At 43.9% G+C, this 21,981-nt stretch overlaps 1 protein-coding gene across 5 annotated transcripts in view; it reads right to left on the bottom strand.

Annotated features, from left to right (window-relative positions):
* The window catches only part of DENND2B (DENN domain containing 2B), a 110,092-nt gene that overhangs the window by 66,934 nt on the left and 21,177 nt on the right, over positions 1-21,981 (bottom strand). For 2 of the 5 annotated variants that reach the window (XM_065402328.1, XM_065402330.1), the window contains 5 exons: positions 18,866-19,014; positions 14,874-15,089; positions 4,417-4,513; positions 3,059-3,103; positions 490-674 (listed from right to left, as the gene is read on the bottom strand). In XM_065402328.1, the coding sequence (XP_065258400.1) occupies positions 490-674; positions 3,059-3,103; positions 4,417-4,513; positions 14,874-15,089; positions 18,866-19,014 (692 nt within the window). Of the gene's footprint in view, positions 1-489; positions 675-3,058; positions 3,104-4,416; positions 4,514-14,873; positions 15,090-18,865; positions 19,018-21,981 lie in introns of those variants that run through there. The other 3 variants (XM_065402327.1, XM_065402331.1, XM_065402332.1) reach the window with 3 other exon arrangements.

The following is a 21,981-nucleotide window of genomic DNA, read 5'->3' as shown; positions in this document are numbered from 1 at the left end:
TTGTCCCAGAGTCACCTGATGTCCTTGTGAAACCAGTGCATCTCAGCACTTCAAAATGCAAACCTACCTCAAACTCAGCATCCGCTGTTAGGGTGTGATCCAAAACCCGCTGAGGTCATTAAGAGTCTATCCACTAACTTCAATGGACTTTGGATCAGACCCTAATACTGTGCAGCCAGACCTGATTAAAATGTCTATGAAAGATTTGGAAACTGAATTAAAACTCAGCAACTAAGTGCTCACAATTAGGCCAAACTCTTCAGTGCTGGGAAAGGATATGTTGTAGAATAAGAAAAACATTTCTGAAAGAGCCCAGCCTCTTTCTCCCCACTCTCAACATGAGAAGCATTTTAGAACAGAAAGCTCTGGATAAATTCAGAGATCAGGTCTATTGACCCAGCTTAAAAGCAGATTCCTATTACTTGCTCCTTTTATTGATCTTAGCCATTGAAAATAGGTAACCACAAACAAGGTAGGTTGTTGCTTTACCTTGGGAAATTGATATGTCACTTCTGGGAGATAAGTATTTTTAGAAGGTTTCTTTTTCAGAGAGACTACCACAAAATACTCAAATAGCTCACGCTCCTGCCATTCAATCAGCTCCAATTCCAGGGTGCGGTAACTAGGAGCCCTCTTCAGCATTGACTGGATGTGGACAAGACGCTGGGTATGAGCTAGCATTTACAAAGAAAGAAAGATTGTTACCTGGAACTGATATGTAAGCCACAGACATTCACAAAGGACTTGATGTTTGTCAAGATCTTAGTCCAAAACATGTTCCCCTTTAAAAGTAGACATTCATGCTGTGCTCTCTCTTATTAATTCCACCCATAAATCAAAGCCTTCTGCAAGAATTGAAATGATGTAACACTAAGCTAGTGGAATCATTTGCAGCTCATAGAACTTTAACCCTGCCAAAGTTTGGTTTGTTCTACACATATAGGGCTAAATTGTGCTCTTGTGTATATGCCTGCAACTGCACTGAAGTCAACGGGCTTGGTGAGGGTAACAGATCAGACTCAGACCTGGGCTAGATCAGGAAAGGCCAGTAACACAGCCTGTCAATCTTTAATGACCACAGCTTGATGCTACAACCCCCATCAGAGTATTTGCAACATTTTCTGTAGTTTTTATCCCACTGCTGCTGATTATCCTTGAGGAATTTAACGTGAACCAAATTATGCGTCTGCTGGCCTGTAGGAAGCGGCGTGTTGGGCACCTAGTGGTGCTGAAGAAACACACCACGGCTCTCTAATATGTAAGGCACAAGGCAGCAAGCTCCTGGGGGCCAAAGGCATTTAGAAAAGGGGTAGCTTGAGCTCCCCACAGGGCTGCCCTTCTGACCAGCTAATGTGCAGGGCAGGGATGAAGTCATAGCCACACCCAGCTCTGATCCTAACATGCTTCCATTAGCATGTTAGCAGCAGCCCCCAAATTGCTTGGGCAATGCAAACAGCCATACTACAGCCTCCTGTGCACAGGCACTAAGTGGGAAAGGGCTCTCTGCATCCTCACGCTCACCTCTCCACCCCAAGATCCCTGCACACGGGCGACCTAATTTGGCCCTACGTGTGCAAAAAGACATGGCTATGTCCAGTCTCCTCCACCTGCCTCCATGACCCCATAACCCAGTCTTCGCAGCAGGCAGAACTGCCTCCATGGTGATGAGTTATTAAGATGGACCCATCAGACTGATGATCCCCCACAACAATGAGGGGAGAAGCTCCCAACTCCCCCATGAGGCACCAATGCTCCCTCAAGTAACGAAGGAGCCCAGTCCCGACACTCCTTTCTCTCCTCCAGCCACAGCTTGGGGTGCAAGTAAGTCCTGTGGTTTCTGCTGCAGAGAGAGGCATCAGACTGTTCAGGGCAGCAATAGCTCACTGACAGCTGCCCAGAGAACAGGAGCGGTTCTCTCCCCACACCATTCACTCCCATGTACAGCCTATTTCCATGGGACTAATGCGCCTCTTACTGCCACGGGAACTGGGCCAGGACTCAGCCTGACATAACTCAGAGAGTGGGGATGGTTCCACAAGCCATTTACTATCCAGAGACACTTCTTCTTCAATTAGAAAGATATAATACAGGCACATTATGAAATGTGTCCCATGCTCTGTACTGCCAGTGCGACTGATAAGGTTTAACATGCTGTCTCCATTTTACACAGAGGCTTCTAGGCATGCAGGCAGGTTACAGTGCATCCAAACTTCGGGCTAAAATTAAACAGGATGACAGGGAAATATCTGGCTTTGACCACACAGCACATGCTCACATCACCAGCACCTGGAATTGAAAGCTCTTTTCTCAGAGAGCCCTACCAGCCACCAGCCTGCTCCGTTCTCCCAAAGAGAGCGGGACACTGATACCACCTAAGACAGCTCCAGCCCCATTACAGAGGCACACACAGAACTGTGCGTTCCACTCCCCAGCTCACAGCCACAATTCTGCACTACTGTTTTCTTTTCCCCTATGATTAATAATGTGGGGTATTTTAAATCAATAAAAAGAAAATCAATAGAAACAATTGCTGGTGCAGAGGAAGAACCCTGCTGCTTTCCTTCCTTTTTATAGTTTGGTCTGAATTTCAGTACTCCTGAAAATGAGGGAGTAATTCCTCAGGCTTGAGCCAAGTGTACTGCATGTAGATGCTACACTAGTCTCCCTGATGCACACCTTATAGTAGTTTTTACTATCTGGAGTCTGCAGACCTATATCTGTGCACACACATAGACAAGTGCATCTTAGAAGGAAAGTGCCAGCATATCAGGCATTACCAAAGCAGGTTCCTCATTATGTTTCATGGCTTCTCCTTCCCCTAAAATCAGTTAGACCCGCACAGTTCACCATGCACTTGATTTCCAATATTTACATCATGTTCATGATCCTGCATTTCCAATGTGAATGGAGTCAGGAGGTAGTGATGGGTAGCAGGTTTCAAAGAGGAAATCAAATTTCATGCCCTCCCATGGAGAGGAACATCATGCAATAAGAGCATTTATTTTGATGGGGACTGCAAGTATGACTGACTGGAAGCTAACGTGGACTGACCCCTCACCTTTAAACCTGTCATCTGAGTCACTTTCACTCTCACTGTTCTCATCTGCAAAAGAGATAAAGAGGTGTCTGTTAAAGGCAAAACGACAACCTTTTTAGAGGTTTATTTTTTGGCTAAGGTGCAATGCTTAGCCCTGCACTCAGCGCATCCTGTGCTGGAGTTTCAAACTGCACAGAATCAGTGGTTCCAAGGATCTCTTTGTGGAGACTGGTAATTGGAATAGGATTATTCTTATGCTTGAGATTCAGGGCACAGCCTAGCTGAAAGCACAAAGGTTTAGACCCCTTTACAGCAAAGCCTGTTTCACTGAATCCCCCCCTTGTGTAAAACTACACGGGTGGATGCATCATTTTGAAAAATGATTTGAGCGCTTCCACTTGTTCTCAGCTTTTTGAAAGGAGGTTGCATGGCATCAAGGAACTCTAGGGTGGCTCTTGTGGGCTTCATTAGTGCAAGACCTCAAGCTGGCAGGACATGGAGCATAGTACGTGACAAATATGTGAAATGTGACCTGATCTGACAGGGAGTTTTGAACCGTGTTCACGTGAAAATTCCACAATGCTCAAATGACACACATGCACATTTACACATCTGCATGTGCACACATACACTTACACAGATCCTCAGAATGGAAACATTTCTGAACTACTTCTCTTAACAAATATAAACATGATTTGCTAACTGGGCCAGTGTTTTTGCAGGCGTAATCTTGAGCACACAGTGAATTAAGTCCACAATTTTGCACCAGGAAAAAGCACGAATGAATTGCAGGGACAAGACTGTGAATTTTGTACAACATCTAAAAATGCAAAATCCTGTAGAAGTTAATTAAGGGCTAATGGGCTAGAGTGAGCAGTTTAGCCAGGGGTTGGTGTTGGTGGGACAGACCTTGGTGTGGGATCTGAGCCCCAGTTAGTTTTAAGCCACCCAATTTTTCCCTTTTCAGGACACAGAACTTCCACTGAAGTCAATGGGACATTGCAAACAGAGCAAGTGTAGGATATCACAGAAAAATATACACTGTGGATCAAAGAGGGGAATATCTGCAGAAGGCTGGATAACAATTCCTATCATAAAAAGCAACAAAGAGTCCTGTGGCACCTTATAGACTAACAGATGTATTGGAGCATAAGCTTTCGTGGGTGAATACCCACTTCCTCAGCGTCTGACGAAGTGGGTATTCACCCACGAAAGCTTATGCTCCAATACATCTGTTAGTCTATAAGATGCCACAGGACTCTTTGTTGCTTTTTACAGATCCAGACTAACACGGCTACCTCTCTGATACTCAATTCCTATCATATTCACATGGATAAAGTACTGTATTGTCTCATTAGACCAAGAGATTTGTGTTATACCTCGCAGTGATGCTGTCTCAATATTGGACACTGAAAGCTTCTTCAATCTTTTTTTCCCTCTTTTTGCACTATAGATAGAATTGATCCTTTGTACAAGCTGCAAAAAAGAAACCAGGAGGGTTACACATTAGAATACACTGTCACAAGACGACAAATAAACAGCAAGTGTAAACATTTTTCTCTTTGGAAATCTTTTATGTATCTTCATTTATTTCCTTCTGACCCTCCAGATAATCTGGCCACTACAGGCATGACAGCTTTGTCCTCTGCAGCCTCTGCCATCTGGAACTGCCTTCCTGTCTCTCTCCTCCTCAATGATTCTCCATCTTATTTCCAATCTCAGCTGAAAACATACCTTTTCTCCTTTATCTAGGGGTAAAGCCCTTTCCTGAATCAGGGACATCATTTGCTCCACTAAGGCCTACGTAATTTGACTCCAATTCTGTGAAATATTTTGCTATACAGGGCCAGATCCTTAGCTATTGTAAATCAGCGTAGTTCCATTGACTTTAATGCCTAATTACACCAGCTGAGGATATGGCCCATAGGGTTTGCCAAAAAGTTGTGTTGTGTTTATTGACCTTCAGTGGTGCTGTAACTACCTTCTCCAGTCTTACCCTCACCTGTAAAAGCTTTTCAATGTCAGGTTCCAAATTCCCACTGCTAATCAAAGCAGAATTTAACCCTTGGTAAAGCATACTTAAGACTTCTTCGTTAGCAGGGCTAACCTTGACAAGAACTGTTTGTTAGGAAGTCAGTCTGTTCAAAATACAAGAGACACAGGCTGGCTGCAAAACATTCACTAGGTAGCTCAAACCACTCAGCAAAATGGTTCCCACTTACCATCAAACTCTCTGTAGAACACTCCCACACCAGCATCTATTTCCTGGACACCACAATCAGCTTCCGCAATGGAACTCTACAGACAACTCTATACAAGAAATCCAGAGATCACCAAACCTACCTTCACAGATCCCATAATCTCCCCAAACACACCAAGAAATTGGTTACCTACAGCCAAGCGACAGATGGACAGAACATGGTCTGAGGAGAAAGTCAGGGATATATACTTTAACACACTTAAAACCACCTTCACCAAACAAGGACACTCCACCAGAGAAGGAGATCATAATAGATAATACTAAGTCCTGCCATGTGTGCAAGGGACTGGACTAGATGACCTCTTGAGGTCCCTTACAGCCCTACGAGTCTATGATTCTATCATATAATGGGCCATCTGCTTCAATACAGAATAAAAACCTTTTGACCACACGCCCCTTGTTGTTACATATTATCCCACACTGGAACTCATATGGAGTATCATTAAACAATTACAATCCATACTCAATGGGGACCACATCCTGAAAGAACTCTTTCCCAAACCCCCATCTCTTGGCCATCGAACAACCCCCCAACCTCACAAAGCTCATCATTAGACGCAAGCTCCCAACACACCAACTCGAAGCAGCACCAGACCCCACAAGAACAACAGATGCCAAACCTGTAGGCATACCTCCATTGCTACAATGATCAAATATCCCCCACAACACACAATTCAAGACTGATGGGTCCTACATGTGCCTATCACAACATGTGGTGTACTCGATCCAGTGCACTAAATGGCCCAATAAACAACTATGTGGGTGAATCCAGACAGTCACTGAATGAACTCACATAGGAAAATGATGAATGACAAAAACACCATATCACCTGTGGGCTAGCACTTTTCATAAAGCGATCACTCCATATCTGACCTCTCAGTCCTCATCCTCAAAGGAAATCTCCATAATACCCTCAAAAGATGAGCCTGGGAGCTTAAATTCATAACTTTGCTAGACACTAAAAATCATGTACTTAATAAAGACACTGGATTTATGGCTTATTACAACAATCTGAAACTCACTAAGCCCCGTTTTTTGTCCTATGACTGCAGAGATGTTAACTGGCCGCTTCGCCCTGAATGGTCTCTTACAATATGTATTAATAACTTACAGCTAAAAACAAGGTGGAACATGCATTGTTTAGCATGACATTCTGAGTACCTTTCTCAGACCTGAAGAAGTGCTCTCTGTAAGCTCAAAAGCTTGTCTCTCTCACCAACAGAAGCTGGTCCAATAAAAGATATTACCTCAACCACCTTGTCTCCCCCAGTTACTTTGACACAGAAGTTATAATTAATAATTAGCACTTAAACAGTACTTTAATTGCTTAAGGTCTGTAAAATTCTTTGAAATCTTCACAATACCCCTGTGAGTCAATATAAATTGCATTTGGATTGTGGGATCTCAACATGATTGACACAGCTAGGTATTATCCCCATATTACAGGAAAGGAAATGGAGACAGTGAGATTAAGCAATTTCCTCAACGCCTCATAGAAAGTCAGTAACAGAGCACAGACTGGAGCTCAGGAGTCACTAACTCCTATACTCAATCTGCTAGAGAGATCATGCTGTTCTACTTTGTTATGAATACTATAAGAAAGATTTGTACCCAGTGTTGATGTCAAATTTTATTTTCATCATTGTTCAGATTCTGATCTCAGCTACTCTGATGTGGTGACACTACTGACCTCATTTATACAGGTGTAAATGTGAGCAGAATTAGGCCCAGAATCAATTGTTTCTAGGCAAGACATTACTTGTTGTCTAACAAACAGGTATTTAGTGCTTTCCCTTTACTGCTGCTCACTAACCCATGTACAATTTGTGCTTGTAATGATGAACTGAAATCCACTTGGAGCTGCTCTGCTTGCGGTCTCATTCCTGGTTTTACTGGCCTAGAAGCTGTACAACTACAAACAGCATGAGAGTGATGAAATCTTGATTGGCCGAAGCCACTCCAGGAAATCTCACCTAAATACAAGACAGACATCCCAGGGAGGCAGTTCAACAAGGCTACTGATGCCAGCAATGAGTGGGCATGCTGTGGTTACTCACTCCCCTTCACCACTTTACACAGCACCTTCCAGGTGCTAAAGGCAGTTCCAGGGACTTTCTCCTAAGGAGTTAAATACTGGGAGTGCAGTGCCTAGGGAACTGATCCAAAGCCCACAGAAGTCAACAGAAAGATTCCCATTGACTTCAGTGGGCCCAAGCACTGCGTGTTCAAAGGCAGCAGCTGTCCTGCACAGAGCTATAGCTGCCCCACAACTCTGGATATTAGAAGCTGTTTTACTGAGAGAATGGGGATCAGAACTCCAGTTTTCCCTCGGTCTATTTAAGGGTTCTTTAGCTTCTACCTCTAAGGCCAAAGCAATGGAGGCTGGCATGGGGGACTTCAGCTTGACTCCTCTGAGCAGTGATGCCTCTAACAGCAGTGTCAACACTGAATCGGAGCAAAAGGCCTGATGTGGGACCTGAATGCACATATTCTCTCCCTAAATGGAGCCTGAGCCCATAGCTCTACTGGTTCAGACTCTATTTCATTAGCACAGGGATTGCGAGGGGAGGGCAAGAGAGGAGTTAGACCACTCCAAGGTACTGTGTCAATATGAAATTCCTTAAATTGACTAATTTCTAAAAATTGAAATTCCTGACCAAGCACCCTTTAAACAGGACACTGTATTTCTGAGTTCTTGTTAATTCCTTCGGAAAAAACAATCATGAAGCTTTTAAAAAAAAAAAAAAAAAATCAAGGAAAAAGAAAAAATTGCAAAAACTAAGACTTTGTCCTGCCTGCTCCTTTGTTGATATTTAGAAAGGACTATTGGCCACAAGAGGAGAGCAACAGCACCAAACACATTTGGGCCCGGCTCATCTTTTCCCTTCCCCTTCCTCTCTGTGCACATGCCTTCGGTGACCTGTTCAGTTTTAGTTTTGCTGTTGGTAGCAAAGACCCTTTTACAACGCCTGGGGAAGAGCATGGATGTGAACTCCGCATAGAGCAGCGTATCAGAGTGATGTCACCATGCTGGGTGGCAGATTCTCAGTTACATTAAGGCCCAGTGAGGTTGCTCTGAGAATCAGTGCAATTGACCATCAAGAGCACAGTGAAACTGACTTCACACAAAGCACTGTCAAGTAAGTAGAGGAACAAATAATTTCTCGCTGATCAATTTTAGTCAGTTCAGGTCACCTTGGGTGGTACTTGTTATAATAGGAGGTACACAACTTTCAGATGGAAATATGATTAAGTTATGATTTTCAAGTCCCTTTCACTAGAGAAACAAAAAGGAGGAAAGAGAGGTACAAAATTAAAGGGACAAATTCTGCTGCTTTTACTCATGTTGAGTAGTACCTTACTCCACAAGTAGTCTCTAGTATTGCCAAACCCACCTCTTCAAAAATCCTATGTCAGACCACCCTAAAACCATGAGACTGACTTAAAAATCATGACATTTTAAAAAAGATAGTTATTTATTTATTTTTGCCTTTTAGTTTCTGTGTCTTTGGGAGTCACATTTTCAAGCTTTTCTCCACAAGGGCTAGAAACTAATTTTTTCTTTTAATGAAAGTTGAGGTTCTCCCATAATCACACGATTCCAGGAGCTGAGGCTTTAAGAAAACATCAAATATTGTGAGATTTGCAATACAATTGTGAGAGTTGGCAACAGTGGTAATTTTCAAGATGACACTATCCCTTTAAATCAGAGAAACAAATGGAAGAAAGAGGTACAAAATTAAAGGTCCAAATTTTGCCGCTTTTACTTACATTGAGTAGTAACTTACTCCAGGGGTAGTGCCACTGAAGTCCCATTGAGTACCATCTTACTCCTGCAGTAAGGTATTATACTCAATGTGAGTAAGGGTATCATAATCTGGTCCTGATATAATTATTTAAAGGGCATATAATTAGTTGCCTTCATTTTAGTTTGCTTCCTACTTAGGCAGAATTTCAGAAATATAAAAAGGTTCCTCTTCTGTCCACACAATATTTATAGCTACATCATTTAAAAAACACTCCTTTATAGAACAGGAAAGAGTGAAATGTACAACTAGCATTGTTCACAGGCTAAAAATAAACATGTTGGCTATTCTCTCCTCCTTGACACTATTGTACCAGACAATTATTTCATTTCCCACTTGACATTTGAAACTTTTTATTTGGCTGAAAGAGTTCAAATTTAATTCATTTTTATTTTGTATCTGTAATGACAAGTGAGTCAATGACAAGTGAGTCAAGCATAAGGCCCATGTTAGGTCAATGGAGATTGCCTTGGGAACAGTTGTAATAAACAAAACAAAGAAGCAAAAAGCTTAAGCTGCGTACTGAACATTATAAATAGTGACAGATCAACAGTTACAAGTTCAGACTCCTCGAGCGAGGTCCAGTACAATGCTCGGCCTTATGGAGCTTTCAGAAAATCACGTGATTGTTTTAAACAGTGGAAAAGCTGAATAAAACATCAAGCTAGGTCAGGCTGGCAAAAGGGTGTTTAATATTTTGGGCCATATTGAAGGCCCAGGCCCAGCTGGGAGCAATGCAGAGCCACCCCACCTCCAGGGGAGGATCTCTCATCCCAGCTCCACTGCATGCAGCAAATGTGTGTAAACACTGAGGTCTCCCTCTGCTCCCCACAGTTCCTAGCTCTTCTGCTGGCTATTTCAAATCTGGGCCTGGTCTACACTATGACTTTAATTTGGATTTAGCAGCGTTAAATCGAATTAACCCTGCACCCGTCCACACAACGAAGCCATTTATTTCGAAATAAAGGGCTCTTAAAATCGATTTCTGTACTCCACCCCGACAAGCGGAGTAGCGCCAAAATCGATATTATCATTTCGAATTAGGGTTAGTTTGGCCGCAATTCGATGGTATTGGCCTCTGGGAGCTATCCCACAATGCACCACTGTGACCGCTCTGGACAGCAATCTGAACTCGGATGCACTGGCCAGGTAGAGAGGAAAAGCCCCGCGAACATTTGAATTTTATTTCCTGTTTGCCCAGCGTGGAGAGCACAGGTGACCACAGATAGCACAGCACATCAGCACAGGTAACCATGAAAGCCGATAATCGAAAAAGAGCACCAGCATGGACCGTACGGGAGATACTGGATCTGATCACTATATGGGGAGAGGATTCAGTGCTAGCAGAACTTCGTTCGAAAAGACGAAATGCCAAAACTTTTGAAAAAAATCTCCAAGGGCATGATGGAGAGAGGCCACAATAGGGACTCAGAGCAGTGCCGCGTGAAAGTCAAGGAGCTCAGACAAGCCTATCAAAAAACAAAGGAGGCAAACGGTCGCTCCGGGTCAGAGTCGCGGACATGCCGCTTCTACGCCGAGCTGCATGCAGTTCTAGGGGGGGCCGCCACCACTACCCCACCTCTGACCGTGGATTCCGAGGCGGGGGTAATCTCATCAGCCACACCTGAGGATTCTGCGGACGGGGAAGAGGAGGAGAAGGAGGAGGAGGAGCTTGCGGAGAGCACACAGCACTCCGTTCTCCCCAACAGCCAGGATCTTTTTCTCAGCCTGACTGAAGTACCCTCCCAACCCAGTATCCAAGACCATGACCCCATGGAAGGGACCTCAGGTGAGTTTACCTTTTAAAATATAAAACTTGTTTTAAAAACAAGCGTTTTTTAATGATTACTTTGCCCTGAGGACTTGGGATGCATTCGCGGCCAGCTACTGGAAAAGTCTGTTAACGTGTCTGGGGATGGAGCGGAAATCCTCCAGGGAACTCTCCATGAAGCTCTCCTGGAGGTACTCCAAAAGCCTTGCCACAAGGTTTCTGGGCAGTGCAGCCTTATTCCGTCCTCCATGGTAGGACACTTGACCACGCCATGCTAGTTGCAAGTAATCTGGTATCATTGCATGACAAAGCCTGGCAGCGTATGGTCCCGGTGTTTGCTGGCATTCCAGCAACATCCGTTCTTTATCTCGCTGTGTAATCCTCAGGAGAGTGATATCGCTTAGGGTAACCTGGTTGAAATACGGGAATTTAATTAAGGGGACAGAGGTGGCCGTTCCTACTGGGCTGTTTGCCTGTGGCTGAAAAGAAATCCTTCCCTGCAGTTAGTCAAGCGCAGGGTGGGGGGGGAGGGGAATTGGCCCTGAGCTTTTCGCGTTTGGCTAGCAGGGATCTTCCCTGATACCAGCCACGCGGTGGGGGGAGGGGTACAGTGATCATCCCAGATAATTCATGGCGGGGGGGGCAGGGGGTTAGTTTGGTTTCTGCAGGGATCTTCCCTGATACCAGCCACGTGGTGGGGGGAGGGATAAAGCGATCATCCCAGAGAATTGGATTGGGGGGGGGGTTAGTTTGTTTTCTGCTGCTGAAGGTTAACAGGAAAACCGCAGCAGTCAACGGGCTTTGCTTGGTATGTGGGAAAGGAGGGCGCAGAAGCCGAAAGACAATGGCTTACCATGGCCGCATGCAAGCTGAATTCTGTTGCCCGGACCTGCGTCTGTGATCTCTAACACCAAAGCCACAGGCACTCTATATTAAGATGGAAAATGCGACGTTGTACTGAAATCACATGTGCTATGTAATGTGAATAGTGTTGTTCACCATGAAAGAGTATAAGCATTGTTCTGTAAAATGTATCTTTTTAAAAACTTCTCTCCTTTTTTTCATCCCTCCCTCCCTCCCTCCAGCAGCTGCAAATTTTTCAAGCCTCCCTCCTCCGTCCCGAAGGCTATCTCAGATAAGGCGGCGGAGAAAGAGGACGCGAGACGAGATGTTCTCGGAAATAATGGAATGCACCCGCAATGAAAGAGCTCATTTGAATGAGTGGAAGGACACGGTATCTAAATACAGGAAAGATGCCAGTGAACGTGAGGTCATGAGGGACGCTCGAGATGAGAGTTGCAGGCTGCAACGCTGGGGCTGCTGCGTGATCAAACGGACATGCTCCGGCGTCTGGTGGAGCTTCAGGAATGGCAGCAGGATACAGCGGCTGCAGCGGCAGTCTGTTATAACCTCCCTCCCCCCTCACCGTGTTCCATATCCTCCTCACCCAGACATGTAAGAACGCGGGCGGGGGAGGCTCCGTGCACCCTCCCACTCCACCCCAACCAAAAGGCTGTCATTATATTGAATTTTTTCAGTGGCCTTTTACTTCCCTCCTATCCTCCTCCCAAACCTCACCCAGGTTACCTTGTCAGTTCTCTCCCTATGTTTATAATCAATTAAGAAAGAATACATGATTTTTAAACGATAGTGACTTTATTTCCTTTAAAAGCAAGCTGTGATTTAAGGGGGGAGGGTGGTTTGCTTACAGGGAATGAGTCAATCAAGGGGGCGGGTTTTCAACAAAGAGAACTTTCACACCGTAGCCTGGCCAGTCATGAAACTGGTTTTCAAAGCTTCTCTGATGCGCAGCGCTTCCTGGTGTGATCTTCTAATCGCCCTGGTGTCTGGCTGCGCATAATCAGCAGCCAGGCGATTTGCCTCAGCCTCCCACCCTGCCATAAAGGTCTCCCCCTTACTCTCACAGAGATTGTGGAACACACAGCAAGCAGCAATAACAAGGGGGATATTGGTTTGGCTGAGGTCTGACTGAGTCAGTAACGAGCGCCAGCGTCCTTTTAAACGTCCAAATGCACATTCTACCGCCATTCTGCACTTGCTCAGCCTGTAGTTGAACAGCTCCTGACTCCTGTCCAGGCTGCCTGTGTATGGCTTCATGAGCCATGGCATTAAGGGGTAGGCTGGGTCCCCAAGGATAACTATAGGCATTTCAACATCCCCAACGGTTATTTTCTGGTCCGGGAAGTAAGTCCCTTGCTGCAGCCGTTTAAACAGAGTAGTGTTCCTGAAGACGCGAGCGTCATGAACCCTTCCCGGCCAGCCCACGTTGATGTTGGTGAAACGTCCCCTGTGATCCACCAGTGCTTGCAGCACCATTGAAAAGTAACCCTTGCGGTTTATGTACTGGGTACCCTGGTGCTCCGGTGCCAAGATAGGAATATGGGTTCCATCTATCGCCCCACCACAGTTAGGGAATCCCATTGCAGCAAAGCCATCCACTATGACCTGCACATTTCCCAGAGTCACTACCTTTCGTAGCAGCAGCTCAGTGATTGCTTTGGCTACTTGCATCACAGCAGCCCCCACAGTAGATTTGCCCACTCCAAATTGATTCCCGACTGATCGGTAGCTGTCTGGCATTGCAAGCTTCCACAGGGCTATCGCCACTCGCTTCTCAACTGTGAGGGCTGCTCTCATCTTGGTATTCTGGCGCTTCTGGGCAGGGGAAAGCAAGTCACAAAGTTCCAAGAAAGTGCCCTTACGCATGCGAAAGTTTCGCAGCCACTGGGAATCGTCCCACACCTGCAACACTATGCGGTCCCACCAGTCTGTGCTTGTTTCCCGGGCTCAGAATCGGCATTCCACGTTTATAACCTGCCCCATTAACAGCATGATCTCCAAAGCACCGGGGCCCGCGGTTTGATAGAATTCCATGTCCATGTACTCATCACTCTCGCCGCCGTGCTGCCGTAGCCTACTCCTCGCCGCCTGGTTTTGCAGGTTCTGGTTCAGCATAAACTGCACAATAACGCGCGAGGTGTTTACAGTGTTCATGACTGCTGTCTTGAGCTGAGCGGGCTCCATGCTTGCCGCGGTATGGCGTCTGCACTGTTCACCCAGGAAAAAGGTGCGAAATGGTTGTCTGCCGTTGCTTCCCTGGAGAGGGGGGAGGATGTACCCAGAACCACCCGCGACAATGTTTTTGGCCCCATCAGGCATTGGGATCTCAACCCAGAATTCCAATGGGCGGAGGAGACTGCGGGAACTATGGGATAGCTATGGGATAGCTAACCACAGTGCAACGCTCCGGAAATCGACGCTAGCCCCGGTACATGGACGCACACCGCCGAATTAATGTGCTTAGTGTGGCCGCATACATTCGACTTTATACAATCTGTTTCCAAAATTCGAATTATATAAATTCAGATTAATCCCGTAGTATAGACATACCCCTGGACACAACGTTTTTTTCTGTAGGGAAAGCAGACTTAATTGATGGATAAATGCTGTACAGACATACTGAGCAAGATCCTCCAGACTGGCTGAGCTGTGCACAGTATGAAACTGGTTACTGGGACAAGGGAAGATTTAAGCCACCTTTGTTGCCCCCAGATCCTGGGGCCAATCTGCACCTGCCCAGATACTCAACACATATCAGAGCAGTCTGCAGGCTGTTCTAACTTAAGATAGCAGGCCCATAGTTCCCAAGAGGCCATTCCAGCAGCTGAGATCACAGTGGGGCAGGGATGCCTCGATCATATCTCCTTTTCCTCAGGCACATCCCTTAGGCCCAGGGCATGAGATGGGGTGGAATAGCAGCCACTACTGTGGCTGCACATCCTCTGAGCATTCCCCAATGCAGAGGGAATCTTTAAGGGGCCAGTTAAGCCAACCAAAGGGCTGCTTCACACGGCCAGAGCAGGGCTGAGGATCTGTTCTTGTGACAACTCACACACATACTTGCCTTAGTGAAAGTGAAACCAAGGCTGGACCCTTGTGACTGATGCATAATTTGAACAATATTATAGTGGCCATTACCTTAGGGATCCTCCTGGCCCTGCGTGTGGTCAGCAGCTCACTTGTGGTGCTCAGACTGTCCTCATTCAGACTGGAAGGGGAGGAGGGGATACCAAGCTGAGCCAGAAGCAGCATGTCATCATGGCTGTGTCGCTTGGGTAGTCGTGGTAAGCGATGGCTCTTCCTCTCGGACCAGTTCCCAATGCGCAGGGACTGGCTGCTGGGCTTTGAAGGTAGCTGCAAAAACATGAACAACTTGACATCCTATTTGTTGGAGAAGCACCTACCACAGACATGAAGCCATGGTGGCAAAGGCCAGCTGTGTTGGGGTCTGTTCTATCTCCCTCCAAAGTCAATGAAAAGACTCTCAACTGACTTCAAAGAGAGCTGGAAAAGGCTCTTTGTGAACATGTTATGGCAATACAAACATTTTTTGCCAGGCGAGCATCCTCCCTACAACAGGTACAATGGTTTTAAGCACAGAAGAGTCCAAATCAAAATGATCAGATCTGGATCTGCATCTAGGACCTGATCCAAAGTGCACTGAAGTCAACAGAAAATCTTGCATTGACTCCTGTGGATTTTGAATCAGGGCCCTAAACGTCCACAAACATTGTGGGGTGCAGGTCAGACAATTTAATAAAGTGTGCATGTTAATATTGTACCCCAGTATAAAAGTATGGCTGACATCAGAGCACTGACACAGTGGGTCTGATTCTCCCTTCCCTTACACTCCTGTAAATCAGGAGTAACTCCACTGATGTCAATGGTGTGTCACCGGTGTGGGGAAATCAGGCCTTCTGTATTTCTGTAACGTTGCCTTGCCCTATACAGTAAAGACTATCTCAATCATTTCAAGAACTTGAAACCTAGTTTCTCCTCCGTCTCATGTTAATGAAGAATCTTCTGAAAATCTCTTCAGAACATGAATCTGCTTAGTTGATCACTGTGGGAAGGCTGAGTCTCACTACATCGATTAAGCAACCTATGGGCATGAACAATTCTAGGATACTTAACAATATTTTGTATTGTGTGGCAGCAATGTATTGTACTGCTGCCCAGGGGTTAACGCAGTGGACTGGGAGCCAAGGTTTCTGGGTTCTTTTTCCAGCCCAGCCACTGTTTAAATGTGGGCAAGCGCCATTTTCTTAATCTCTCCATGTCTCAGTTTACCTACCTGCATCAGGATAATTACTGTGCCTACCTCAGATAATTTAAGAGGCCTAATCAAGGCTTCTAGAGTGCTATCAGATGCTCAGATGAAAGATGCTATTATGTGATATTTATTAATCTTACTACTAACACTACTAGCTACTAACATGCTACAGTAAGAAGTCTACTTGCTCCAACAAACAGATTAACTAATTACAGCCCAAACCATCACTTTTGGGGTCTAGATTTACGGTCTCATATTCCTGCAGCAACCATTATTCTTTAAAGAACTCCAGGAGCTGCATATTCTATATGCTTAAGCATGGTTTTTTGCTGATCGGTATACATGGGATTTGTGTCACAGACACAATGCCATCAATAAAACATTTTCTTTTTTTAATTTGAATCCTTCAAATATTAAAAAAACAAACTGGAAAGAAGATCAAAACCACAGTGGGATTCAGAAGGACCGCAGACCAGCGTTTCTGAGGTCTCTGGTAACCACAAGTCCTCAAGCCAGAAAAATCATCAACAGTGTTCAACTTAGTGAAAGGAATTCAGCCAGGAGATGATTGTCCAAAGCTTGCTGACGTCCTGATCTCTTTCATATTGTTCATCATGATGCATGATTTTAAGGGAATACCAGCTATGCTGCTAGCACTGGAAAAACTGGGTGATGAACAGTAGCTAAAGTGACTGTTCATCAGGAGACGGTGACTTTTCTACTTCGAATCACTGAAGAATCCTACAGGTTCATGGATGAGCTACAGTAGCCACCTACTTGCTTTATATCTAGGCAAAATGACACCATAGCTATGACACGATTTAATTCAAATTGCTGGTCCTACATCAGAAAGAAGTTATCAGTGGATGGACAGTCTTGTGCCTATGACTAGGCTAGGACTCTGGGGATCTGAGTTCAATTACTGGTTTTGCAACTAAAGACTTCCTGTGTGACCTTGGGCAAGTCACTTAATCAATCTGTGCCTCACCTTCCCACCTGTAAAACGGGGAGAATAATCCTTCCTTTCTCCCACCCTTTGTTTGTTTTGTCTATTTAGGCTGCACACTCCTGAGGGCAAGGACTGTGTCTTACTATGTATCTGTTCCAGTGCCAAGCACAGTAGGGGGCAGGGATAGTTCAGTGGTTTGAGCATTGGCTTGCTAAATCCAGGGTTGTGAGCTCAATCCTTGAGGGGGCCATTTAGGGATCTGGGGTACACACACACCAAAAAAAAAAAAAAAAAAGTTGGAGATTGGTCCTGCTTTGAGCAGGGGGTTGGACTAGATGACCTCCTGAGGTCCCTTCCAACCCTGATATTCTATGATTCATTTGGGGCCTTGAGATGCTACCATAATACAAGTAAATCATCATCTGTGGTAACTCTTTCATCTCTGTTGCAGCTACAATTTTTTTCTCCTCTGCCTTCTTACTCATTCAACATCTGTCATTGCCTTTTCAGTGACCCTTTGCTGGCCTTATTTAGTCCTCCTTTTTTGCCAGTGTTCCTGTTTTATAATTGAAGCATCATGTGAACTGTAAATGCTGGCACTACAAAAGTTTTATGGACCATAGTGACAAAAAGATCCCAAAAATTTAATTTAGTGATGAAATAGTCCCAGTTTGGTTCGAGGCTATTTCACAAGATGGAAATGTGGCTTTATGTGACCTTTTCATGAAACCGATGTGAATGTCTGCTTGATTCAATGAAAAAATACATCTTGACCAAAATGAAATTTTGAATGTCAAAGTAATACATGCATATTATTTTAACATTATATATACATATACACCTCTACCCCAATATAACACGGCCCGATATAACACAAATTCAGATATAACACGGTAAAGCAGCGCTCCGGGGGGCGGGGGGGGCGGCGGGGGGCTGCACGCTCTGGTGGATCAAAGCAAGTTCGATATAACGCGGTTTCACCTATAACGTGGTAAGATTTTTTGGCTCCTGAGGACAGCATTATATCGGGGTAGAGGTGTATTTTAAAATCTACGTTTGTGCTTGAGACTAGGACCATTTTTGAGTGAAAATTCTCCTATATTGAACAAAAACCCAACATAATTTCACAATTTTCACACAAAATTGGACTACTCTCAGAAATTCTCCACAAAATGCAGACCTCTCCGACTTCCAGGTCTTTGCACTGTGCTGTGAACAGTTCACACAGTTCTAGCCAAGTCAGGTCCAGAACGTAGGCATTCACGCTTTTCCTTTTTTTTAATTTTGTGCTTTTGGGGGGAAAAGGTATGATACTTTGTCTTTCTCCCTCTTCATTATGCATTTAATATTGTGTTTGGTTTTTTTCAAAATTTGGTAATAAAAACTATTTTACAATACAACATAAGTTACCTCACTGCTCAGTGAGCCCCACATAACAACACTTGCACAAGATGAAAAAGTGTTTCTTCTTTGTTCCATCCTTTCTAAAAGCCCAGTGGAGAATTTTGAATGGATGTAGGGAAAGGCTCAGTAATCACAAGGGTTTAGGGCCGGATTCAGTTCCCATTAAAATCAGTGGAAATACTCTCATTGACTGCAAAGGGTGCTGGATCAGAATCGGCATTTCTAAATATTAGCAATTAATATATTCAATAATATCAGAATTGTTCCAAGTAACAATAAACCTTTACCCTAAATTGATGCTGAAGAATATCTAGATTATGGCCATTAAAGTGTTTACAGCAGCTATTTGAAGTGTTTGTCTAAACTGTTTTTCTTTATGCCCTTTCTCACTTGGATACAATTATTGTTCCTGCTATGCCCTGGTTGATTTTCTTGCAAAAGGTTAAAAATAACTTAAATCACAGTAAGAAATGAAGGCTTATACTCTAAGAAGTACTGAATTACCTGGGGAGGCGATGTGTACTTCCTGTCGTGCGGAGTCCACATCCTGTGCAAAGAATCTAGGGAATTCTCAGAGAGCTGCTGGGATTTTCGGCTTGTGTGACGGCCTTTTAGCTCCACATCCTCGTATGGATTTTCCTTGGGTGAATCTCCTTCTCATTTTTTTTTTTTAAGAAAGGAAAAACAGACAGGAATGTTAAAAAAAAAAATCATGTGAACCAAGTGAAAGAGTCATAGCAAAGCTCCTCAGCTTTCAGCATGAGTCATCCCTTCGACTGCAGCTGGAAGTATTTGGAGTAGATCTTGGCTATGATGTCGGCAGTTTTTTTTTTTTTTTTTTTTTAAATAAAATGCAAAGATTTCACAAGACTTGCTTCTGAGCATCCACAGCTGGGAAAATTTTATTGATGTCTAAAACCCAAGGCAGATATCTATTTTAAAGCATATCGGTGGGTTTTACGCATCCACAGCAGCCTCTCACAGAGTGAAATGAATAGCACTGAAAAGTTCTCAACACACTACCATTAAACCACAGGTATTTCAACCTTTATTACTTACTGCCTTACCTCTGTGGTCTCTTGCCAGAGACGGTGAAGAGGGAATAGCATCTAAACCCAACAATGCCAAAATAAATGTGTGAACGATGAGGCAAGGAGAAGAGTGCGGTTCACTATTTTTTTCCACCACTCCTATTGCCTTCTCAAAGTCGTCTCTAAAAATACTTCCTACTCCCCAATTAAATACTTCTTTCTCTTTTAATTTTGTCTAAATCAATATTCTCCATAGGTCATGAGGACACATCTGGCCAGTAACATGTAAAGAGGTCCAAATAATTAATTCATTAAACACAACTTACGGGGAAAGCATTATTCTAACCCTTAGAAGTAAAGATGGGCCAACATTTGTGAACTTTAGTGCGGACATCCAGATACAAATTTTGTGGTCTAGATTTATGGTCTGATAATAAAAGATAACGATTACTGTTTAAGGAGCTGCGGATATCCACCTTCTCAGTACACTCAGGATGAATACACTTCTCCCTGAGGGACCCGGATAAAGTCATTTTAGTTATCATGTACTTCTGAAAATGGGCAATTTGAAACTTTTTTCAATAATTTATTTAGATCAGTATATCAGTGATGTAGCTTAGAACTTTGGGTTATCCCTGCTCAGAATCATTCCAGTCTCATGGTTATCAGAGGATCATTCCAAAATGGAGATAATCAAACTTCAAGACTGACTCAAACTCTCAAAATTCAGTGTTAGATGTTCATAACCTTAAACCTTTGAACTGATTTTCTTCAAACTGGGTTTGATTGGTAGACCTCACTGAGACTTAAAAATCAAGCCTGATCTTTACACTGTATATATTGTAATGCAACTTACTACACATAAGGGTGCATAAGAAATTCAGTTTGTATTATATTATACATTGTACTAATTGACAATTTACAGTATAATTATATAAAGTTATAATAATATATTAATAATTAATATAATAATATGTGCCGATAAAAAGACTTTTCATCTACAGATTTAAAAGCATTTTACAAAAAGTAAGCATCATTATCCCTATTTTACAATGGGGAAACTGAGGCACAGAGAAATTAAGCGACAGCAAGTCTACAGCACAACCAGGATTACAACCCATGCCACCTGACTCCCAGTCCAATTGTCTAACCATTATATCATGCTGTCTCCTTGTGCATAGGAGGGCAGAGTTCAGGCTGAGCTTTCAACCTCAGTTGTAAATTTTTAAATGTTGAGTGCTTGATTTTTTATTTTTTTTTGTTACTTTAACATTGTAGTAGCGCTAGTTTTTTCATGCAGTATATCTATATCTCGCGCACACACATACATGTGCATCAAGCGCATGGAGAAAAAATATTACATCAATAATGAAAGATACTGAAATACAGTATTTAAACTTTAGGCAGTGCCGTTAATCATATATATACACACACACACACACACACACACACGAGACTGAATATTTTAGTATTGTTTTAATTAGAAAGACTGGCTGCTGCTAGAGAATGTTTCAATTGGCAGCCACAGATGATTATCTCATAAGCATGGAATCTAATTGTACATAGTATTAGTGAAGCCACTGACTACATAAAGTCGACATCTTTAGATTCAAATGAAAGACAGTTGATGGAGTTAAAGGCTTTGGGGTGAGACATGCTGTACAATATAAATCTAAAGTTACAAATGCTACAGGAGAACCTGGGAATCTCCAGTCAAACTGATGCAGTGTCTTTCACAGGAAGAAAAATAATAACTATTGCACCCAAATGCCATTATCTGTAAAGCTGAAATTTTTAATATCATGCAGCTCTAGTTATTGTTGTGATGTTTATCATAAAGAGTCAACTTTACAAAATGCCTTTTTTACTTACTCACAGTGAATTGGACTGTAGCTACTACATTAAAATTCCTTGTAAGCCAATGAGTCAAGTATGGGGTCAAGGAAGCATTTCAGAATGGATTAACAGACTTCAAAATACCCAAATACATTAGACAGTGGTTAAACATACGCTTTCCTGTCAAAATGAATGTTATTGCATTGGCTTGTATAGTATCCAAAGCCCAGAGCAGAAATGAGCCCATCCATCAGTAGATAAACGTTCATTTTCTTTTTTCATGAATTTAAGCAACATGGAATGGTTCAAACCCAATTAAATCCAAGGAGTAAAGGACAGTGCAATGTTTACCTGAAATATGAAAGCTAGAGATAGGTGCCAAGAGTATTTTGAGAGGAAAAAAGAGGGCACAGTGTTACCAAAGTGCAGGGCCGGCTCTAGGCACCAGCAAAACAAGCTGGTGCTTGGGGCGGCACATTTTTAGGGGCAGCATGGCCGGCGCCAGAATGCCGCCCCTAAAAATGTGTCCCGGGCCGCCCTAGCTCACCTCCGCTGCTGCTGGCGCGCGTTTCGCACGCCGCGGCTGCTCGGGGTCTCCCCCTCCCTCCCAGGCTCTCAAACCTGGGAGGGAGGGGGAGATCCCGAGCGGGCGCGGCGCGCAAAACAGCCGTTTCGCGCACCACTGCTCCCCCTCCCTCCCAGACTTGAGAGCCTGGGAGGGAGGGGGAGAAGCGGCGCCCGCGCCGTGGCCAC

This window comes from Emys orbicularis, chromosome 4, assembly GCF_028017835.1.
Source record: "Emys orbicularis isolate rEmyOrb1 chromosome 4, rEmyOrb1.hap1, whole genome shotgun sequence".
NCBI classification, from domain to species: domain Eukaryota; kingdom Metazoa; phylum Chordata; order Testudines; family Emydidae; genus Emys; species Emys orbicularis.
This window is presented reverse-complemented; position numbering and strand designations above follow the sequence as displayed.